The following is a 20,516-nucleotide window of genomic DNA, read 5'->3' on the forward strand; positions in this document are numbered from 1 at the left end:
GACCACCGTCCTGCGAGCCCCAGGCCACCGCCCCACGAGCCCCAGACCACCGTCCTGCGAGCCCCAGACCACCGTCCCGCGAGCCCCAGACCACCGTCCTGCGAGCCCCAGACCACCGCCCTGCGAGCCCCAGACCACCGTCCTGCGAGCCCCAGACCACCGTCCTGCGAGCCCCAGACCACCGTCCTGCGAGCCCCAGACCACCGCCCCGCGAGCCCCAGACCACCGCCCTGCGAGCCCCAGACCACCGTCCTGCGAGCCCCAGACCACCGTCCTGCGAGCCCCAGACCACCGTCCTGCGAGCCCCAGACCACCGTCCTGCGAGCCCCAGACCACCGTCCTGCGAGCCCCAGACCACCGCCCCGCGAGCCCCAGACCACCGCCCTGCGAGCCCCAGGCCACCGTCCTGCGAGCCCCAGACCACCATCCCGCGGTAAAAGACTACACGCTGTTGGGCATGCCCATACCTGTACCCCCCCCCCGCCCCCATACTGCTATAATGCCTAAATTCCCCCAAGGGGATCAGTAAAGGAATATCTGATCTCATCTTATCTCTTTCCAGTGCGTACAACAAGCAATGGGCAGAAGCCCAAGTGGAGCTGAGCAGTCTGCTGACTCAGGAGCTCCCTGTCGAGCCCCCTCGTCCAGAAAAGGACCGGGTGGTGTTCGTCCAGCGCGTGGCCACCCTCTACGTACGTTACATTCAAATCTTCCGGCAGCTGGAGGAGGCCTACGACCAGGTGGTCCACCCCCAGAAGAGACGCGTGATCCGGGGGGTCCTGGAGGGCGTGATGGGGAGAGTGCTGGAGCTCAAGCACGAGATGGTGGAGAAAGAGTTCTCGGAGTACCACTACCTGGATGATGTGGTCCAGGATCTGAAACTCACACCTGTGAGTCTCAGCAGTCAATAATAATAATAATACACTTTATTTGTATAGCACCTTTCATACAAGAAGTGCTTCACAGCAGTAAAACAAAGACATAGGCAAAAATGTGCACAAAATTGGCAGATCAAGAGCAATGCATGTGTGACCCGTGTGATCTCGCTCTGCATTGTGTTTCGATTCGACCCCTGTTAAGGGATCGCCCTGAGTGGGAGTTGAACCCCGGCCTCGCGCGCCGCGGGCGGCATCACAGACCACTGTACCAAGAGGTGAATTCACTTCTAAGTACTGGGTCTGGAATACATCATTACTATACATCACAAAATAAACCAACAGGAATAAAGATCTGGAGCGTTATATATATATATATAAGACGTCAAACCTCTAATGTGTTCATAATAATATACCTTGCTTCCTTTGGGTTTGCCAGACGTGACTTTATCCACAACTAGCTTCAGGTTAGCGAGCTCCTGTCTCATCAACTCATCCACCTGATGGAAACAGAGCGAACCAGTGAACACCACTGCCTGATGTTCTAATTACTCTATTTGATATCATTCTAACAACTGCTTATTCTCTCGGTTTTAAACCGCTGTTTCATTAAACCAGAATAAAGCGAAGTAAATCACGCTTTACTTGACAGTAGCAATTCTTATTCCCAAGTCTTCAATGTACAAATACAAAATGTAATCACAGGAGTTGGTGATTACATGCATAAAGCCCAGAATTTTTTATGATTAAATGGTAAAGTGCATTTATACTGTATATCTATTTTCTCCAAAGCACTTTACAATTTTGTTCCTCACATTCACCCATTCACTGACACATTCACACACCAACGGCAGAGGCGACCATGCAAGGTGCCAACCTGCTCATCGGGAGCAATTAGGGGTTAAGGGTCTTGCTCAAGGCCACTTCGACACGCTGCCCGGGAGGAGCGGGAATCGAACCGGGAACCTTCAGATTACCAGACGACCGCTCTACCTCCCGAGACACTGTCTCTAGACCACTCTACCTCCTGAGCCACTGTCTCTAGACCGCTCTACCTCCTGAGCCACTGTCTCTAGACCAGCTCTACCTCCTGAGACACTGTCTCTAGACCAGCTCTACCTCCTGAGCCACTGTCTCTAGACCAGCTCTACCTCCTGAGACACTGTCTCTAGACCAGCTCTACCTCCTGAGACACTGTCTCTAGACCAGCTCTACCTCCTGAGACACTGTCTCTAGACCGCTCTACCTCCTGAGCCACTGTCTCTAGACCGCTCTACCTCCTGAGACACTGTCTCTAGACCGCTCTACCTCCTGAGACACTGTCTCTAGACCAGCTCTACCTCCTGAGCCACTGTCTCTAGACCAGCTCTACCTCCTGAGCCACTGTCTCTAGACCAGCTCTACCTCCTGAGCCACTGTCTCTAGACCAGCTCTACCTCTTGAGACACTGTCTCTAGACCGCTCTACCTCCTGAGCCACTGTCTCTAGACCACTCTACCTCCTGAGCCACTGTCTCTAGACCGCTCTACCTCCTGAGCCACTGTCTCTAGACCGCTCTACCTCCTGAGCCACTGTCTCTAGACCGCTCTACCTCCTGAGCCACTGTCTCTAGACCGCTCTACCTCCTGAGACACTGTCTCTAGACCGCTCTACCTCCTGAGCCACTGTCTCTAGACCGCTCTACCTCCTGAGACACTGTATCTAGACCGCTCTACCTCCTGAGACACTGTCTCTAGACCGCTCTACCTCCTGAGACACTGTCTCTAGACCGCTCTACCTCCTGAGACACTGTCTCTAGACCGCTCTACCTCCTGAGCCACTGTCTCTAGACCGCTCTACCTCCTGAGCCACTGTCTCTAGACCAGCTCTACCTCCTGAGCCACTGTCTCTAGACCGCTCTACCTCCTGAGCCACTGTCTCTAGACCGCTCTACCTCCTGAGCCACTGTCTCTAGACCAGCTCTACCTCCTGAGACACTGTCTCTAGACCACTCTACATCCTGAGCCACTGTCTCTAGACCAGCTCTACCTCCTGAGCCACTGTCTCTAGACCAGCTCTACCTCCTGAGCCACTGTCTCTAGACCGCTCTACCTCCTGAGCCACTGTCTCTAGACCAGCTCTACCTCCTGAGACACTGTCTCTAGACCGCTCTACCTCCTGAGCCACTGTATCTAGACCACTCTACCTCCTGAGCCACTGTCTCTAGACCAGCTCTACCTCCTGAGCCACTGTCTCTAGACCAGCTCTACCTCCTGAGCCACTGTCTCTAGACCAGCTCTACCTCCTGAGACACTGTCTCTAGACCAGCTCTACCTCCTGAGCCACTGTCTCTAGACCACTCTACCTCCTGAGCCACTGTCTCTAGACCGCTCTACCTCCTGAGCCACTGTCTCTAGACCGCTCTACCTCCTGAGCCACTGTCTCTAGACCGCTCTACCTCCTGAGCCACTGTCTCTAGACCGCTCTACCTCCTGAGACACTGTCTCTAGACCGCTCTACCTCCTGAGCCACTGTCTCTAGACCGCTCTACCTCCTGAGACACTGTATCTAGACCGCTCTACCTCCTGAGACACTGTCTCTAGACCGCTCTACCTCCTGAGACACTGTCTCTAGACCGCTCTACCTCCTGAGACACTGTCTCTAGACCGCTCTACCTCCTGAGCCACTGTCTCTAGACCGCTCTACCTCCTGAGCCACTGTCTCTAGACCAGCTCTACCTCCTGAGCCACTGTCTCTAGACCGCTCTACCTCCTGAGCCACTGTCTCTAGACCGCTCTACCTCCTGAGCCACTGTCTCTAGACCAGCTCTACCTCCTGAGACACTGTCTCTAGACCACTCTACATCCTGAGCCACTGTCTCTAGACCAGCTCTACCTCCTGAGCCACTGTCTCTAGACCAGCTCTACCTCCTGAGCCACTGTCTCTAGACCGCTCTACCTCCTGAGCCACTGTCTCTAGACCAGCTCTACCTCCTGAGACACTGTCTCTAGACCGCTCTACCTCCTGAGCCACTGTATCTAGACCACTCTACCTCCTGAGCCACTGTCTCTAGACCAGCTCTACCTCCTGAGCCACTGTCTCTAGACCAGCTCTACCTCCTGAGCCACTGTCTCTAGACCAGCTCTACCTCCTGAGACACTGTCTCTAGACCAGCTCTACCTCCTGAGCCACTGTCTCTAGACCACTCTACCTCCTGAGCCACTGTCTCTAGACCGCTCTACCTCCTGAGCCACTGTATCTAGACCAGCTCTACCTCCTGAGCCACTGTCTCTAGACCGCTCTACCTCCTGAGCCACTGTCTCTAGACCGCTCTACCTCCTGAGCCACTGTCTCTAGACCGCTCTACCTCCTGAGACACTGTCTCTAGACCGCTCTACCTCCTGAGCCACTGTCTCTAGACCGCTCTACCTCCTGAGCCACTGTCTCTAGACCAGCTCTACCTCTTGAGCCACTGTCTCTAGACCAGCTCTACCTCCTGAGACACTGTCTCTAGACCGCTCTACATCCTGAGCCACTGTCTCTAGACCAGCTCTACCTCCTGAGACACTGTCTCTAGACCAGCTCTATCTCCTGAGACACTGTCTCTAGACCAGCTCTACCTCCTGAGCCACTGTCTCTAGACCGCTCTACCTCCTGAGCCACTGTCTCTAGACCAGCTCTACCTCCTGAGCCACTGTCTCTAGACCGCTCTACCTCCTGAGCCACTGTATCTAGACCAGCTCTACCTCCTGAGCCACTGTCTCTAGACCGCTCTACCTCCTGAGCCACTGTCTCTAGACCGCTCTACCTCCTGAGCCACTGTCTCTAGACCGCTCTACCTCCTGAGCCACTGTCTCTAGACCGCTCTACCTCCTGAGCCACTGTCTCTAGACCACTCTACCTCCTGAGCCACTGTCTCTAGACCGCTCTACCTCCTGAGCCACTGTCTCTAGACCGCTCTACCTCCTGAGACACTGTCTCTAGACCAGCTCTACCTCCTGAGCCACTGTCTCTAGACCGCTCTACCTCCTGAGCCACTGTCTCTAGACCGCTCTACCTCCTGAGCCACTGTCTCTAGACCGCTCTACCTCCTGAGCCACTGTATCTAGACCGCTCTACCTCCTGAGCCACTGTATCTAGACCGCTCTACCTCCTGAGCCACTGTCTCTAGACCGCTCTACCTCCTGAGCCACTGTCTCTAGACCAGCTCTACCTCCTGAGCCACTGTCTCTAGACCAGCTCTACCTCCTGAGACACTGTCTCTAGACCGCTCTACCTCCTGAGACACTGTCTCTAGACCGCTCTACCTCCTGAGCCACTGTCTCTAGACCGCTCTACCTCCTGAGACACTGTCTCTAGACCGCTCTACCTCCTGAGCCACTGTCTCTAGACCGCTCTACCTCCTGAGCCACTGTATCTAGACCAGCTCTACCTCCTGAGCCACTGTCTCTAGACCGCTCTACCTCCTGAGCCACTGTCTCTAGACCAGCTCTACCTCCTGAGCCACTGTCTCTAGACCGCTCTACCTCCTGAGCCACTGTGCTGTTATCCTGTAGTCCGTGTATCCACAGGGGCAGCATTACCTGCACGCGGATCTCTGCCTCAATCTCTTTCCTTTTTTCCTCCTTGACCAGCTCGGCTTCATGCCTCTGGCTGTAGTTGCTCGACTCCTCACGGTTCTGCCACACATCTGATGATAAAAGACACGTTCAGTTGAGGTCAGGGAGGCAGCGACACAAACTCTTCACTGCCGATGCCCATTCTAACCCTAACCCTAACCTTTAAGCACCGTCAGATAGGGGGAACCATTCTACGGTAAATCCTAACCTTTGTCGTATATTCTATACATTTCTAAGGTTATTTACAGTGCATTGAGGTTGCCAACTAGAGGGAGAGAAGGAGAATGGTTCCTCTCATCTGACTTCAAATATAGCCAGTAGAGAAATAAACTGTGCAGCCAGACAATAGAGCTATAGTTAAAACTCATGATTTATTTGCCTCTGGGCTCAGAGTGAAATTAAATGTTGTTGTTTACATACAGGGATCATTTCATAGTACATCAAAACATGTTGTACAAAATTATTGATAAGGTTTGCACATCAAACCCAGTCTGTACATAAAACAGTAGTCATGTTTATCAAATGAAGAGAGAATCTACTGAGCATTTCACATGAGTAAACCTGGTCAACAGATAGGGATCTGTACATGTTACACTAAACTAAACAACAGTGGTTTTTCCATGATTTACTCACATGCAAGACAACAGCATTCTCTGGATGCTTAACAATGAGTTTTCCTTTTTATACTAAAAATGATGTCACAAGTTGACTTGATTCATAGCCAATCAGTTATATTATATATATATATATATATATATATATATATATATATATATATATATATATATATATGGCGTTCTGTTCCAATTGGTTCTTGATTCTAAAAACAGGCTTTCTTCTGTTTCTTGGGTTCCAATCAGGTTTGTCTTCTGGGGGCCGTCCGCCCCCTCCTTTGGGCTGTGGTCTTCTCAGTTGGACAGAGGGGTAATTCCCATAAACTTTTACAAAGTATTTCCAGTGTATATGAATTACACTCTTCCAGTATTATCACAGTTTTACTCTTTTGTTTACCTTTTGATACCAAATTGCATACTCAGGTGACATTCTAAATGACATTTAAATCCTTTTATCAAATAAGTCAGTTTAATTAATATAATCTTGTTTGTGCTGGTCTGCCCTCGTTCAGACCAGCTGTCCTCTTGACTCCTACGGGGGGTGTGAGGTACATTAACATAAAGTCAACTTGAGGTTCCCACTCTGTGCGTGGGAAGATCTAATCATTCTAGTCATATGTACTTAAGGCATTATTTGTATTTAACCATTATTACAGATATTTGCAGTTTTCAGTGATGATGTAACAGTGCGTTTTGTCTCTAATCTATAATTGTTTCATTTAGCCTTCTGCTTTTTGGTGCAACTGTCCCTGTGGAAAGGTGTTGTTTGTTCTATAGATTAGCCATTGCTTGAGTGGGGGTTGAGTGACTGTTCCTTCTGTTCTAAGTAGTTAAGTACATCTGTTTGTGTGGGGGTTTGTTGACTGTCTCCTGAATACAGTTCAACACAGCAGGGGTTTCATAGGGGCTCAAACAGTTTTACCTGTTTCCTGTCACGCTAGTATCACTCCTTATGGCACACCAGACTTTTGCATTGTGGTTTTCTAATTATACACACATATGGATTATGAAATACACAGTCAATGTTACCACACCTTTAAGCATTGTGAGATACGGGGAACCATTCTACTGTAACTCCTAACCTTTAAGCATCGTCAGATAGGGGGGACCATTCTAACTCCTAACCTTTAAGCATCGTCAGATAGGGGGAACCATTCTACTGTAACTCTTAACCTTTAACACATTGGGCGCCAGCCATTAGACGGGTCCCGTTGTAGCAATGTCACGCTTTAAAAGATAGGAGTGCGTACCTTGTTTGTAGAGCTATAGTATGAGGTTTTTTATGGAGCTTACCCACAAAGGTCTTGTGTCCCACTTCCAAATCAGACAGGAGAGCAGAGGGCAGCATCTTCAACCCTGCCTCCTCCTCCCCCTGTGGTTCAGTAGAAGGTTACGCCGATCCATCTAAACACGCACTGCATTGCAATCTCTACCTGATCACATTATGGTTGATTCGATTGAGCTAAATCCTCTTATTTAGTAATAGTAGTATTAGTCGTTTTTGTATTCAGTCATCACACACAATACAATATGCAATATGCAGACTGTCAACAGTCTTTGATTTTGGCAGTGACAGAAAAGGTACAGGCTGAAGCATAACACTTATACATGCCTGTCCTGTATTCTTAAGCCTCCAAAACGGAAACCAAAAAATTTACAAAATACAACTTGTTCAGATTTGTAACCTTCAATAATATCTATACAAACCATTTTTTGGATAAGCAAAAGCAAATGACTAATTCTTAAATGTATATCAGCATTGTTCCACAAGTTAACCTCAACAATAGAAATACATCTCCTTGTAATCCCTTTCTTAGCTTTTTGAACAGTAAACTTACAAACGTCTCTCAAATCATATTTGCTTTCCTGTATTGGGAAAAAAATTAAATGTATAATAAACCAAATCATTACATTTCATAACTTTATAAACAGTGGATTTGTGTGGTCATAGTAATCAGCCTTATAAATGCTTTAGATCTTTATATTGTTCAGAATTCATAATACAACATAATACATAATACAAACATGATTGAAAACAACACAATTCCAGAACAACCCACCTCTTCTCCTCCCTTCCCTTTGTCCTTTCCTTTCTTTCCTTGTTCCTTCTTCTCTTCTTTGCCCTTTGGTTTGTTGTTGACGTCCTCCTCCTCCTCCTTTGCAGCTAATTCCTCCATTAACTGAAACAAAGCATAGTTGCATCACTGTCATTTAATGATCACCTGTCGATTTGATTGACTGATTATTTTTTATACATCTTTGCCTACCAAGATGTCTGCGATGATAATGTAATACAGATTTGAACTACTGTACAAGCAGGCTGTGAACTATAGTTTGACTGTGTGATGGGAGATAGATGCTGTACTGTACCTCCTGGGGGGTTTTCTCTGCGAAGAGAAGAGTGGAGCCTCCGGCCTCTTGCTCTGGGTAGTCTGGAAAAGATCCTGTTGCATCACTAGAAGTCAAACGTGCAGGAAAGAATGATACATTATATAACCATCAACGTATCAGCACTTTGTGCCCCTGTGGCTGTTAAAGCGCTTTATAAATTAAGTTGGATTGGATGGATTGGATTGGACCATCAACATATTTTAATCAAAATCACCCTGATTGGGGAAATGCTCTGTGTAAAAAGAGGACTAGCAGACTACAGACTACAGAGAGTGGCACGTTCAGCCGAACGCACAATTGGAGGGGGGCTCCCCACTCTCCAGAACATTTACAACAAGCGGTGCAGGGGTAAGGCTAAGAGAATTATCAAGGACTCCAGCCACCCAAACAACTGCCTCTTTGAACTGCTGCGGTCAGGCAAGCGATACCGGAGTCTCATGGCAAGCACAGAAAGACTCAGAAGAAGCTTCTATCCCCAGGCCATCAGGTTGCTCAACGAACAATAACACTATGCAACAACCATCAAATGCACTCACAACACACACATCTGTGAGGTTTTGTCCGCTGCTCACCTACTCGCTCTGTTCCTTTAAGCCTACTCGCTCTGTTCCTTTAAGTTTTCAGTTAATTAATTGCATTCTCCTCTTCACACGCTTCTTCCTGTAGACGCCGTTTGATTGGTGCTTCCCCAACCACACGCTTGTCAATCTCATCCCGCAGCTGTCACAGCTTGTCATTAAGCATTCCTTTTGATTATATATACCCCGATTCCCCATCAAGTGTTGTTGGATCGTTTTGATATATTATCAGCATTTGCCGTTCCTTCCTTGCCTGCTGTTTTCCCTGTGCTTTGCCTCCCAGGACACTCAAGAAGTATTCCGCTTGGACAACCCGTTCCCCGTAACGACGCGCTCGCCCTGTTTGATCCTGCTCTCTTTACGCACAGCGCCTGGGTGAGTTTTGCAAGACAGTCTTTTGTCCCTATCGTTTTTCGTGTGTGTAGACACTGAAGAGATCCTGCTTTTTGTTCGGTCTGTCACTCACCCTGTGCCTGCTTTTTGGATTGTTCATTTGGGATAATATTTGCTTGAACTTTGCTCACTGTGTGTATTCACACCGAAGATATTATCACTTGGATTATTATTGGGACATCGCTCACTGTGTGTATTCGCACCGAAGATTCTATCACTTGGATTGTTGTTGGGACATTGCTCACAGTGTGTATTTACACCGAAGATTCAGTCACTTGGATTACCTGTTTTGGGACAAGTCACTTCTCCTGTCACCTGTTCTGTTCCCAACTGTACTCTGAGCTAACCCGCTCTCTCTCTCTCTCTCTCTGTCCCGTTACCACCTCGGAGAGCTGCCGAGAGGATTCTGCAGAGCGGCTCTGACGTCACTGTCAGATTCCTCAGACGAACCTTCCCGGGAGAAGCTGCAGAGCAGCAACATTCTTCTAATGCTTGTATCCCAGTCTTTGTTTGTTTTCAACCAAGTTCTTGCTGCTATTTTGTGAAATAAAACAAGCCCTAGTTTTTGGCAACTCTGAAACAACTCTCTTTGTGTCGTTAGCGTTTGGGGTCGGTGTCAAACCATAACATTACGATCCAACCAATATGACGACCCCAGCCGACACAGAGAGAGTCAGAACAGCACTAGCTGGTCAGATCGAGTTGACCAAGGATCACAGTCACCAACTAGAGAGGGCTGCGGCTGCGGTGCATGAACTCAGGGAACAGGTCCAGCCTATTCAAGGGTCCCTGGCCGCTCTGGCAGGACAACAGTCAAGTATACTCCTTCATCTTCACACGCTGAGCGACACCGTTAACGCTTTACTTGTACCCCCACTTCCTTCAGGAGCATTGGCAGGAGCATCCCCCGCAGCCCCAGCAGGCCCTGCGCTTCCCGATCCCGCACCTCGGGAACCCCGTCTCTCCGTCCCACGGCTGTTCGACGGCAATCCCGAGGAGTGTGCCACATTCATCATGCAATGTGAGTTGGTTTTCCGTCATCAACCCAGTCGATTCACTTCAGAAGGAGCCCGAGTGGCCTATATGACAAACTTGCTCTCAGGCCGGGCAGCCCAGTGGGTCACTTCCTCCTGGGCAATGGATGCAGATTTTTGTTTCTCCTATCCAGACTTCGTGGCTGAGCTCCGCAGGGTGTTCCACCATCCAGCCCGTGGTCTGGACCCTGGAGCCCGGTTGGGTACCTTCCGACAGGGGAGCGGCGGGGTAACATACTACGTCCTGGAGTTTCGACTGGCGCCGGTGGAGAGTGGTTGGAACGACCCAGCACTTCGCCTAACCTTCATGAGGGGGCTCAGTGACGCAGTCAGGGACCAGCTCGCGACCCGGGAGGAGCCTGACTCCCTCGAGGACCTGTTCAGCCTCGCCATTCGCATCGACGGACACCTCCAGGAGAGAAGGCGTGAGAGGACCCGACAGGTACCTCCTGAGGGACTCCGGACCCCCCGTACTCATGACGTTACTGCTGGTCGCCCTGCCCTCAACACGACTGGTGGTAGCTTACCCTCCCGTTCGGTTCGCGAGGAGGAACCCATGCAGCTGGGACGCTCTCATCTGAGCCAGGCTGAACGTGAGGCGAGGTACAGGTCCGGTCTCTGCCTCTACTGCGGTCGGGAGGGACACCGAATCGCCAACTGCCCCACCCGGCCAAAAGACCAGGCTCGCCGAGACCCCGGGAAATCCTGGTGAGCCGTTTTTCTCATTCCCAGAGCCGCGCACCACCTGGCCATCTGATGAGCGTCACCCTGGCCTGGGCGGACCAACGGGCCACGGTGGAGGCACTCATCGACTCTGGGGCAGACGAGAGTTTCCTCGACTTCGAGTTTGCTACCCGGGCCAACATTCCACTTGAGGACCTAGTGAGGCCTTTGGAGATCTTCGCATTGGACCAACACCGCCTGGCCGACATCTCTCAACGCACCTGCCCAGTCGTGCTGACCATCGCTGGGAACCACGTTGAGAGAATCTAGTTCCTTATCACCCGATCCCCTCTTGTCCCGGTGGTCCTGGGTAGGCCCTGGCTCGCGCTGCACGAGCCCCACATCGCCTGGTCCTCCGGTACCATCAAGGGCTGGAGCTCCTCCTGTCACGCCCAGTGTCTACAGGCGGCGTCCTGTCCCCCGCCCCGGAGGCCCGCTGGTGAGTCGCCTCCGGACTCTTCATCCATACCCCCCGAGTACCACGACCTCTTGGAGGTTTTCAGTAAGTCCAGGGCTCAGGCCCTTCCACCCCACCGTCCTTACGACTGCGCCATCGACCTCCGCCAAGGGGCTCCCCTTCCCGGCAGCCGCCTCTACAGTCTGACCGTTCCGGAGAAGAAGGCGATGGATCAGTACATCTCTGAGTCCTTGGAAGCAGGACTCATTCGGCCTTCCTCCTCCCCGGTGGCGGCCGGTTTCTTCTTTGTTGGGAAGAAGGACGGGGACCTTCGACCCTGCATCGACTATCGCCAGCTCAACGAGATCACCATCAAGAACAAGTACCCTCTTCCTCTCATGAACTCCACCTTCGAACCTCTCACCCAGGCTACCGTCTTTACCAAGCTGGACCTCCGGAGTGCCTCCCATCTTGTCCGTATCCGTGAGGGCGATGAATGGAAGACCGCCTTCAAGACCCCCAGGGGCCACTACGAGTACCTGGTGATGCCGTTCGGCCTCACCAACGCCCCGGCGGTATTCCAGGCGCTCATGAACGACGTCCTTCGTGACATGCTGGAGGTGTTTGTGGTGGTGTACCTGGACGACATCCTCATCTTCTCCAAGACCCTCGAGGAGCACATCCAGCATGTCCGCCGTGTGCTGGAGCGCCTCCTCCACAATCGGCTCTTCGTCAAGGCGGAGAAGTGCCGTTTCCACTCCGACTCCGTCGACTACCTGGGCTTCATCGTGGAGAAGGGCTTGACCCGAGCGGATCCTCGCAAGATCCAAGCTGTGGAGGAATGGCCTGAACCCACCACTCGGAAGGAGTTACAGAGTTTCCTCGGGTTCGCCAACTTCTACCGAAGGTTCATCCGGAACTACAGTCAAGTGGCGGAGCCACTTACCAGACTGACCTCTCCCGCCCTGCCGTTCGACTGGTCCCCAGCGGCATGTGCTGCGTTCCGCTCCCTCAAGAAGAGGTTCACTTCCGCCCCGATCTTGCTCCACCCTGACCCCAAGAGACAGTTCATCGTTGAGGTGGACGCCTCGGATACTGGACTGGGGGCTGTCTTATCCCAGCGTTCGGCAACGGACCAGAAGGTACATCCTTGCGCCTTCTACTCGCGTCGGTTCCTCCCTGCCGAGAGGAACTACAACACCGGCAATCGGGAGCTGCTGGCGGTCGTGGCTGCTTTGGAGGAGTGGCGTCATTGGCTTGAGGGGGCCGAGGAGCCATTTACCATCTGGACGGACCACAAGAACCTGACGTTCATCCGCGCTTCCAAGCGCCTCAACGGTCGGCAGGCGAGATGGGCCAGCTTCCTCAGTCGGTTCGACTTCTCGCTGACTTTTCGTCCTGGTTCCCGCAACACGAAGGCCGACTCCCTGTCCCGGTTACACTCCAAGGGGGCTCCACCCTCTGAGGACCCGACTCCCATCCTCCCGGAGGCCAGGGTGGTTGGAGCCATCACCTTGGGCATCGAGGGGGTGGTTAGACGTGCCCTACGCTTCCAGCGTGCTCCAAGCAACGTTCCGATTCATCGTCTCTTCGTCCCCGACTCTGTCCGGTCCCGGGTGCTGCTGTGGGGCCATACCAGCCGGTTCGCCTGCCACCCGGGCGTTCATCGCACGTTCTCCTTCCTGGCTCGTCGTTTCTGGTGGCCCACCATGCGGAACGACGTCAAGGAGTTCGTATTGGCCTGCGCGGTCTGTGCCCGCAGCAAGGCCTCGCACCAGGCACCCTCCGGGCTGTTACAGCCACTTCCCGTTCCGAGCCGTCCTTGGTCACATGTGGCGCTAGACTTCGTCACAGGTCTTCCCTCCTCCCAGGGAAACACTTGCCTTCTGACCGTGGTGGATCGATTCAGCAAGGGGGTTCACCTCGTGGCCCTTTCCAAGCTTCCCTCGGCGGCCGAGACGGCGGACCTCCTGACTCACCACGTGTTCCGCCTTCATGGTTTTCCCCAGGACATCGTCTCTGACCGGGGGTCCCAGTTCACCTCCCAGGTATGGCGGGCTTTTTGCAAGGAATTGGGGGCGACGGTCAGTCTTTCCTCTGGTTATCATCCCCAGACTAACGGACAAACGGAGAGGATGAACCAGAGCGTGGAGTCTGCTCTTCGGTGTGTGTGGCAGCCGAGAGACCAGCTTCCTGGAGCCGTTTCCTTCCCTGGGTCGAGTACTCCATCAACTCCATGGTCAGTTCCGCCACCGGCCTCTCACCATTTGAGGTTTCCCTGGGCTACCAACCCCCTCTTTTCCCCGCACAGGAGACGGAGGTGGCAGTTCCCTCCGTGCAGGTCCACCTCGACCGCTGCCGACGGGTCTGGGAGATCACCAGGACCGCGCTGCTCCGGACATCTGAGCGCGCCTGTCGTGGGGCCGACCGGCGCCGGGTTCCTGCGCCGACTTACCACCCTGGGCAGAGGGTGTGGCTTTCCGCGAAGGACCTCCCGCTTCGGTCCTCGGCCAAGAAGCTTAACCCCCGTTTCGTCGGACCTTTCGAGGTTCTGAAGGTACTCAGTCCGGCGGCTCTGCGTCTGAAACATCCTGCGTCCATGCACATTCACCCCGTTTTCCATGTCTCCCGGGTTAAGCCTGTCTCCCTCAGTCCCCTGATGCCTCCAGCTCCTGATCCTCCGCCTCCCGAGATGGTGGATGGTCACCCCCAGTGGCAGGTCCGCCGGTTGATGGGCGTTCGACGGCGGGGTCGGGGGTTCCAGTACCTGGTGGACTGGGAGGGTTACGGCCCGGAGGAGCGGAGCTGGGTCTCCCGACAGCTCATCGTGGATCCCGGCCTGATCACGGACTTCCATCGTGCCCATCCGGACGAGCCAGGTCGGCCTGGTCGCCGGGTGGCTCCCGTGGAGGGGGGGGTACTGTGAGGTTTTGTCCGCTGCTCACCTACTCGCTCTGTTCCTTTAAGCCTACTCGCTCTGTTCCTTTAAGTTTTCAGTTAATTAATTGCATTCTCCTCTTCACACGCTTCTTCCTGTAGACGCCGTTTGATTGGTGCTTCCCCAACCACACGCTTGTCAATCTCATCCCGCAGCTGTCACAGCTTGTCATTAAGCATTCCTTTTGATTATATATACCCCGATTCCCCATCAAGTGTTGTTGGATCGTTTTGATATATTATCAGCATTTGCCGTTCCTTCCTTGCCTGCTGTTTTCCCTGTGCTTTGCCTCCCAGGACACTCAAGAAGTATTCCGCTTGGACAACCCGTTCCCCGTAACGACGCGCTCGCCCTGTTTGATCCTGCTCTCTTTACGCACAGCGCCTGGGTGAGTTTTGCAAGACAGTCTTTTGTCCCTATCGTTTTTCGTGTGTGTAGACACTGAAGAGATCCTGCTTTTTGTTCGGTCTGTCACTCACCCTGTGCCTGCTTTTTGGATTGTTCATTTGGGATAATATTTGCTTGAACTTTGCTCACTGTGTGTATTCACACCGAAGATATTATCACTTGGATTATTATTGGGACATCGCTCACTGTGTGTATTCGCACCGAAGATTCTATCACTTGGATTGTTGTTGGGACATTGCTCACAGTGTGTATTTACACCGAAGATTCAGTCACTTGGATTACCTGTTTTGGGACAAGTCACTTCTCCTGTCACCTGTTCTGTTCCCAACTGTACTCTGAGCTAACCCGCTCTCTCTCTCTCTCTCTCTCTGTCCCGTTACCACCTCGGAGAGCTGCCGAGAGGATTCTGCAGAGCGGCTCTGACGTCACTGTCAGATTCCTCAGACTAACCTTCCCGGGAGAAGCTGCAGAGCAGCAACATTCTTCTAATGCTTGTATCCCAGTCTTTGTTTGTTTTCAACCAAGTTCTTGCTGCTATTTTGTGAAATAAAACAAGCCCTAGTTTTTGGCAACTCTGAAACAACTCTCTTTGTGTCGTTAGCGTTTGGGGTCGGTGTCAAACCATAACAACATCCACACGCACACACTCACTTTAAACAAACAACACACTGCAGCACCCACTCTCCACACTTTAGAACACCTAAACACACTTTATATTTATTGGTAAATGTTTTGCACTACAACCCATACCTCAGTACACCTTACTGTAAATTGTACCTAAATTGTACCTCATCCCATTTCTGCTTTGCACTATATAGTATATTGTATATTAGTATATTGCATAGTATATTGTATATTGTATGGTAACTCAGTTACTTCTATTCTGCATGTATATACTGAACACTGTGTCTATGTACGTGACTTCTATTTTTTACTTCTATTTTTACATGCTATACTATTTTATTTCATACTTATCTTTTGTCTAGCACAGTCTCTGGAGCGTAACAGAAAGAAGCATTTTGTATAAAAGTATTCTGTATGACAACTATTAAAGAAACTTGAACTTGAACTTGGACTACATTTTTTTTTTATTGTCAATGTCCATAAGGCAATTGCAGTGTATTTATTCTGCATATATCCCTCCTAGATACACATGGTAACTTACACTTGTGTATTTCACGAGATGTCAGAGCACACAGGGGGTCGCCCCACAGTTGCAGTTCCCCTGGAGCCTTTTGCTCAAGGGCACGTAGGCAGACTGTGGTCACCAGCCACCCTTCAGTCACTGACTCATCATTCTGCCAGTGCCTGGGATTCAAACCAGAAACCTTTCGGTCACTGGTCGGCCTCTGTTAACCTCTCTGTACGATCTTACCGACATGCAAAGAACCACTACCGGATCTGCTCTTGCATGGTCTCCTTCATGTCCGGCCCCTCCACATCTCGCAGGTTTCTGGTGATGGCCACCATGGACTCCTGGTATTCCTCCTCGTTCTCTCCCTGTTTACTCCGTCTGCGAGCTTTGGTAGCCTGGGCGGAGGTGGTGGCAGGGGCGGGCTGCTGCTGCTTTGGGTCCAAAGCCTGAGAGAAGACATTCATACAGCGTCTCTAGGATACAGTGTCTGTCTAACAATGTATACAAATGATGGAGAGTGCAAGACTGCGTGTTGATGGAACTTCAAGAGATTTATTTAAGAGATTTATTCGTCACATACATACACGAGACATGTAGTGAAATGAAGGTGGCCATGCCCGCCTTGATTGTGCAAAGAAATACAAATAAAATAGATAATAAATAGACATGATAAAAGGTACTAATATAAAATACTATACAATGCTAAGCTTACGAATGAAAGGTAATGAGTCCTATATACACTACTATACAATATGCTATACAATATACATTTATGCTATATGTAACTATACTATGCAAAAACATACATTTATGTTTTTTAAAGAACTTTGTGAGTCTACGTTGACCACGCCCAGAGACAACCAGTGTCGTGTCTGTTTAACTCACCAGACACAACCAGTGTCACGTCTGTTTAACTCACCAGACACAACCAGTGTCACGTCTGTTTAACTCACCAGAGACAACCAGTGTCATGTCTGTTTAACTCACCAGAGACAACCAGTGTCACGTCTGTTTAACTCACCAGACACAACCAGCGTCATGTCTGTTTAACTCACCAGACACAACCAGTGTCACGTCTGTTTAACTCACCAGACACAACCAGTGTCACGTCTGTTTAACTCACCAGAGACAACCAGTGTCACGTCTGTTTAACTCACCAGAGACAACCAGTGTCACGTCTGTTTAACTCACCAGACACAACCAGTGTCATGTCTGTTTAACTCACCAGAGACAACCAGTGTCATGTCTGTTTAACTCACCAGAGACAACCAGCGGCACGTCTGTTTAACTCACCAGACACAACCAGTGTCACGTCTGTTTAACTCACCAGAGACAACCAGTGTCACGTCTGTTTAACTCACCAGACACAACCAGTGTCATGTCTGTTTAACTCACCAGAGACAACCAGTGTCACGTCTGTTTAACTCACCAGAGACAACCAGTGTCATGTCTGTTTAACTCACCAGAGACAACCAGCGTCACGTCTGTTTAACTCACCAGACACAACCAGTGTCACGTCTGTTTAACTCACCAGAGACAACGTTAGGTTATGACTATAACCAAGTTCTGTTAGTTAGGGCGATGCTTGGCTTCGCCTTCTGCACTATCTCGCGTACGTGCACGCGTACTGAATAAACCACAAATGTACCTCTAATACCAGTATTAGTCTGACCACACCCCTCATCAGCTTACCTTCATAAGCAGGTGTGTGGTCACCTGCTCTCCTCCTTCCCAAGCTTTCACCACAAGGTGAGGTCAAGGGCTGCAGCGGCCGTCCGAAGCCAAGCATCGCCCTAACTAACAGAACTTGGTTATAGTCATAACCTAACGTTCTGTATCGTTAGGGCTCAGCTTGGCTTCGCCTTCTGCACAAGGGAGGCCAAGCGGAGCCACTTGGCTGACAAATACACCCCGCTGACAGCCCCCCAAAACCATCAGAACAGGGAGGGCCGAGCCCCCCCGACCCCCCCTAATGGAGGGTATCCCCCCTATTAGAGGCTTCACGGGAAGGCGACGGACCCGACCGTGCGAAGAGCTCTCAAGCAACTTAACGCACAGGGTGAGCAGACCGTGGCTTGACCCCACGACTACACACACGCACAACCCGCATGCCACCCGGGAACGAACGGAGGAACAACCTCGTTACTGCCCCCAGAATCACGGGGTCAAGGGCAAACCCAACCCCGTGGCAAGGCCGTAGCAGCGGAGCGCGAAGGAAGACCCAGACCCACCAAAGGGACTGGACCCCCGGAATGGGGGCCCGGAGAAGTCCATGATGCCAGCATCAAGACCCCACCAGGGGGGCACCTAGTGACCCCGCCCCTCACATCGCCAGCGTATTCGGACAAAGGCCCCTCAGCCGAGCGGGCCCTGTCCCCCTCAACAGCACACCGCCTGGAACACAAGCCCTGCAACAGGCAGACAGCATGGTCATAACACACAAGAGTTAACCAACGGAACAGGCAGTGCACCGGGGAAGACCAGGCAACAGGCTGTCAACCCAAGCCTGGAACAACTGCGGACGAGGCAGGCGCCAGAAAGGACAGCCGAAACAGCCGCCCCGGCGGAAGGGGCGTATGCTGGCGTTGTCGCATAACCAAGCTTTCAACAGCACGTCAGGAGCGGGATCCGTAGACCACACGGCCCCTGACAGCTGCCCACAGAAAAGCCCATACGATCGGCAGACGTCATGAACGTGCAGGGGCACCCTCAACCGGAGAACCGGGAGTTGACACTGCAGCAACACACCAGAGAACCAACCACCCAGGCATCACCCCATGCAACGGTTGGTCCCATAACCCCTCAGGAAAACCCCGAAACGCACCGGCGGTACCACCGCAGCCCGCGTTCCGGTTCCCAACAGGGCCATCCCGGGCCTACAGGTCAACGGGCATCACCCCGGACCGGGCCCGGCGATACGGGGAGCACAGGATCCCAAAGGAGGTTAACCCCACCCAACAGGCTCCTCAGCGCCAAAACGCAAGAGAAGAGCGTAATATGGAAGACCAGCCCCCAGCACCCCGCACTCGGTACCAACAAGGGGTCCCATAACGCACAACCCTGTGACACCCGGATCGACCTAGCATTTTTCCCCCCGAAAAAACCCTAAGTCCCTCAGGGTACCAGAACAGCAGATCTGCATCCCCAGCGGACAACGGGTGCACTGATCTGGACCAGCGCGACCAGAACCAGTCCCGTGCCCTAACCACGCCGACCTGCCAACCACAGGAGAAGGGGCAGATATGCGCGTCTGATCCCAACATAAAAAGAAGGCGCCACCCAGACGTGTCGGTATGAACCGCGTCCGGCGGCCCACCCCTAGGGCGTGAGACCCTTCCCATATGCCCAGACCCATTCCGTCATCATCCCCTGACATGAACGGGAACCCATCGACAACACACAGGATGTCGGAAGAGGAAAAACCCCCATCCCAATTGCTCCATAAAAACGCTGTTTCACCAAAGCAAACGAGGCGCGCCAGTCAGCAACGGCCAAAGCACATCCTGAGCCAGCACTATGTGTGCGTTTGGACATACCCACATCAACAATAGGCCGGCTAGACCACCATATTGAATCCCCAAGACGCCCAGGGAAACGACAAGAGGGGCGAGATGCAATCAACTCCATGAATGAACATTCAACTCTTTATAAAATAAAGAAAAGGCATCACATGTATGACCTAACTGCACAGCTGGGAGTAAAAAACCCTGTGTTTTCACATGATTTTAATCCAGTCACTCCTCTTAATCAGAGTGTAAGACCAGATTCCCCCAGAAACACCTTCCCACATGAGACCACGGTCAAGAAAAAGATATGTAAACTGTGAGACACGTGACCAACAGACTCAAGTTTGACACAAAAACGAGCGCAGCAGGTTAAGTCCTGCGCTCTACCCTCGACATCTTTACGACACCAGCTCATGGAAGGCGTCGCCATAGCAACAACGCTATAACGGGCGGGGAAAACCCACCGGATCCTGTCATAACAGGAGTCGGTAGAATACCCCTCCCCCCCCCCCCCTCCCCCGCCAAGCACTGGCTTGGCCCTGACTGGCTCAGCAGGAGGGTCAACAACCTCTAAACCAATCAAGTGGGTAAAGGAGGGGTTTATCCGACACCCCCTCCCGAAAAACACACCTTCTATCCCTACACACAGAAAACAACCGTAGCCATTTTGAAAACCTCTGGTAGAACAAAACACATATAGCATAAGCTAATACAATGTTAGCTACCCACAAAGTGTAAAAGGGTTTACAACAAAAAACACAAGTCGCCTGTGCGTGAATCCCATACCCGCAGCCTAAGCTATAGGAAGACGTTGAACGAGAGTAATGGCTAGGCCATGAAAAGTGTGTACGAGCATTACTGCAACTAACAACACAGCGTTGTGAACACATACTTAGTTAAAGCAATGGAATATCACCAGTTCTAAT

The 20,516-nt window shown here is 51.6% G+C and overlaps 1 protein-coding gene across 1 annotated transcript in view; it reads right to left on the minus strand.

Annotated features, from left to right (window-relative positions):
* Positions 1-1,201: 1,201 nt before the first annotated feature.
* LOC311247761 (dynein regulatory complex protein 11-like) overlaps positions 1,202-20,516 on the minus strand; it is a gene marked incomplete at both ends in the record, with an annotated part of 38,566 nt that continues 19,251 nt past the window's right edge. The window contains 7 exons of the mRNA XM_084338763.1: positions 1,202-1,230; positions 1,312-1,375; positions 5,438-5,544; positions 7,381-7,456; positions 8,148-8,267; positions 8,458-8,542; positions 16,346-16,530. Coding sequence (XP_084194889.1) covers positions 1,202-1,230; positions 1,312-1,375; positions 5,438-5,544; positions 7,381-7,456; positions 8,148-8,267; positions 8,458-8,542; positions 16,346-16,530 — 666 coding nt within the window. The remainder of the gene's footprint in view (positions 1,231-1,311; positions 1,376-5,437; positions 5,545-7,380; positions 7,457-8,147; positions 8,268-8,457; positions 8,543-16,345; positions 16,531-20,516) is intronic.

Source organism: Notolepis coatsorum, assembly GCF_963971535.1.
Source record: "Notolepis coatsorum genome assembly, contig: SCAFFOLD_1278, whole genome shotgun sequence".
Classification (NCBI taxonomy): domain Eukaryota; kingdom Metazoa; phylum Chordata; class Actinopteri; order Aulopiformes; family Paralepididae; genus Notolepis; species Notolepis coatsorum.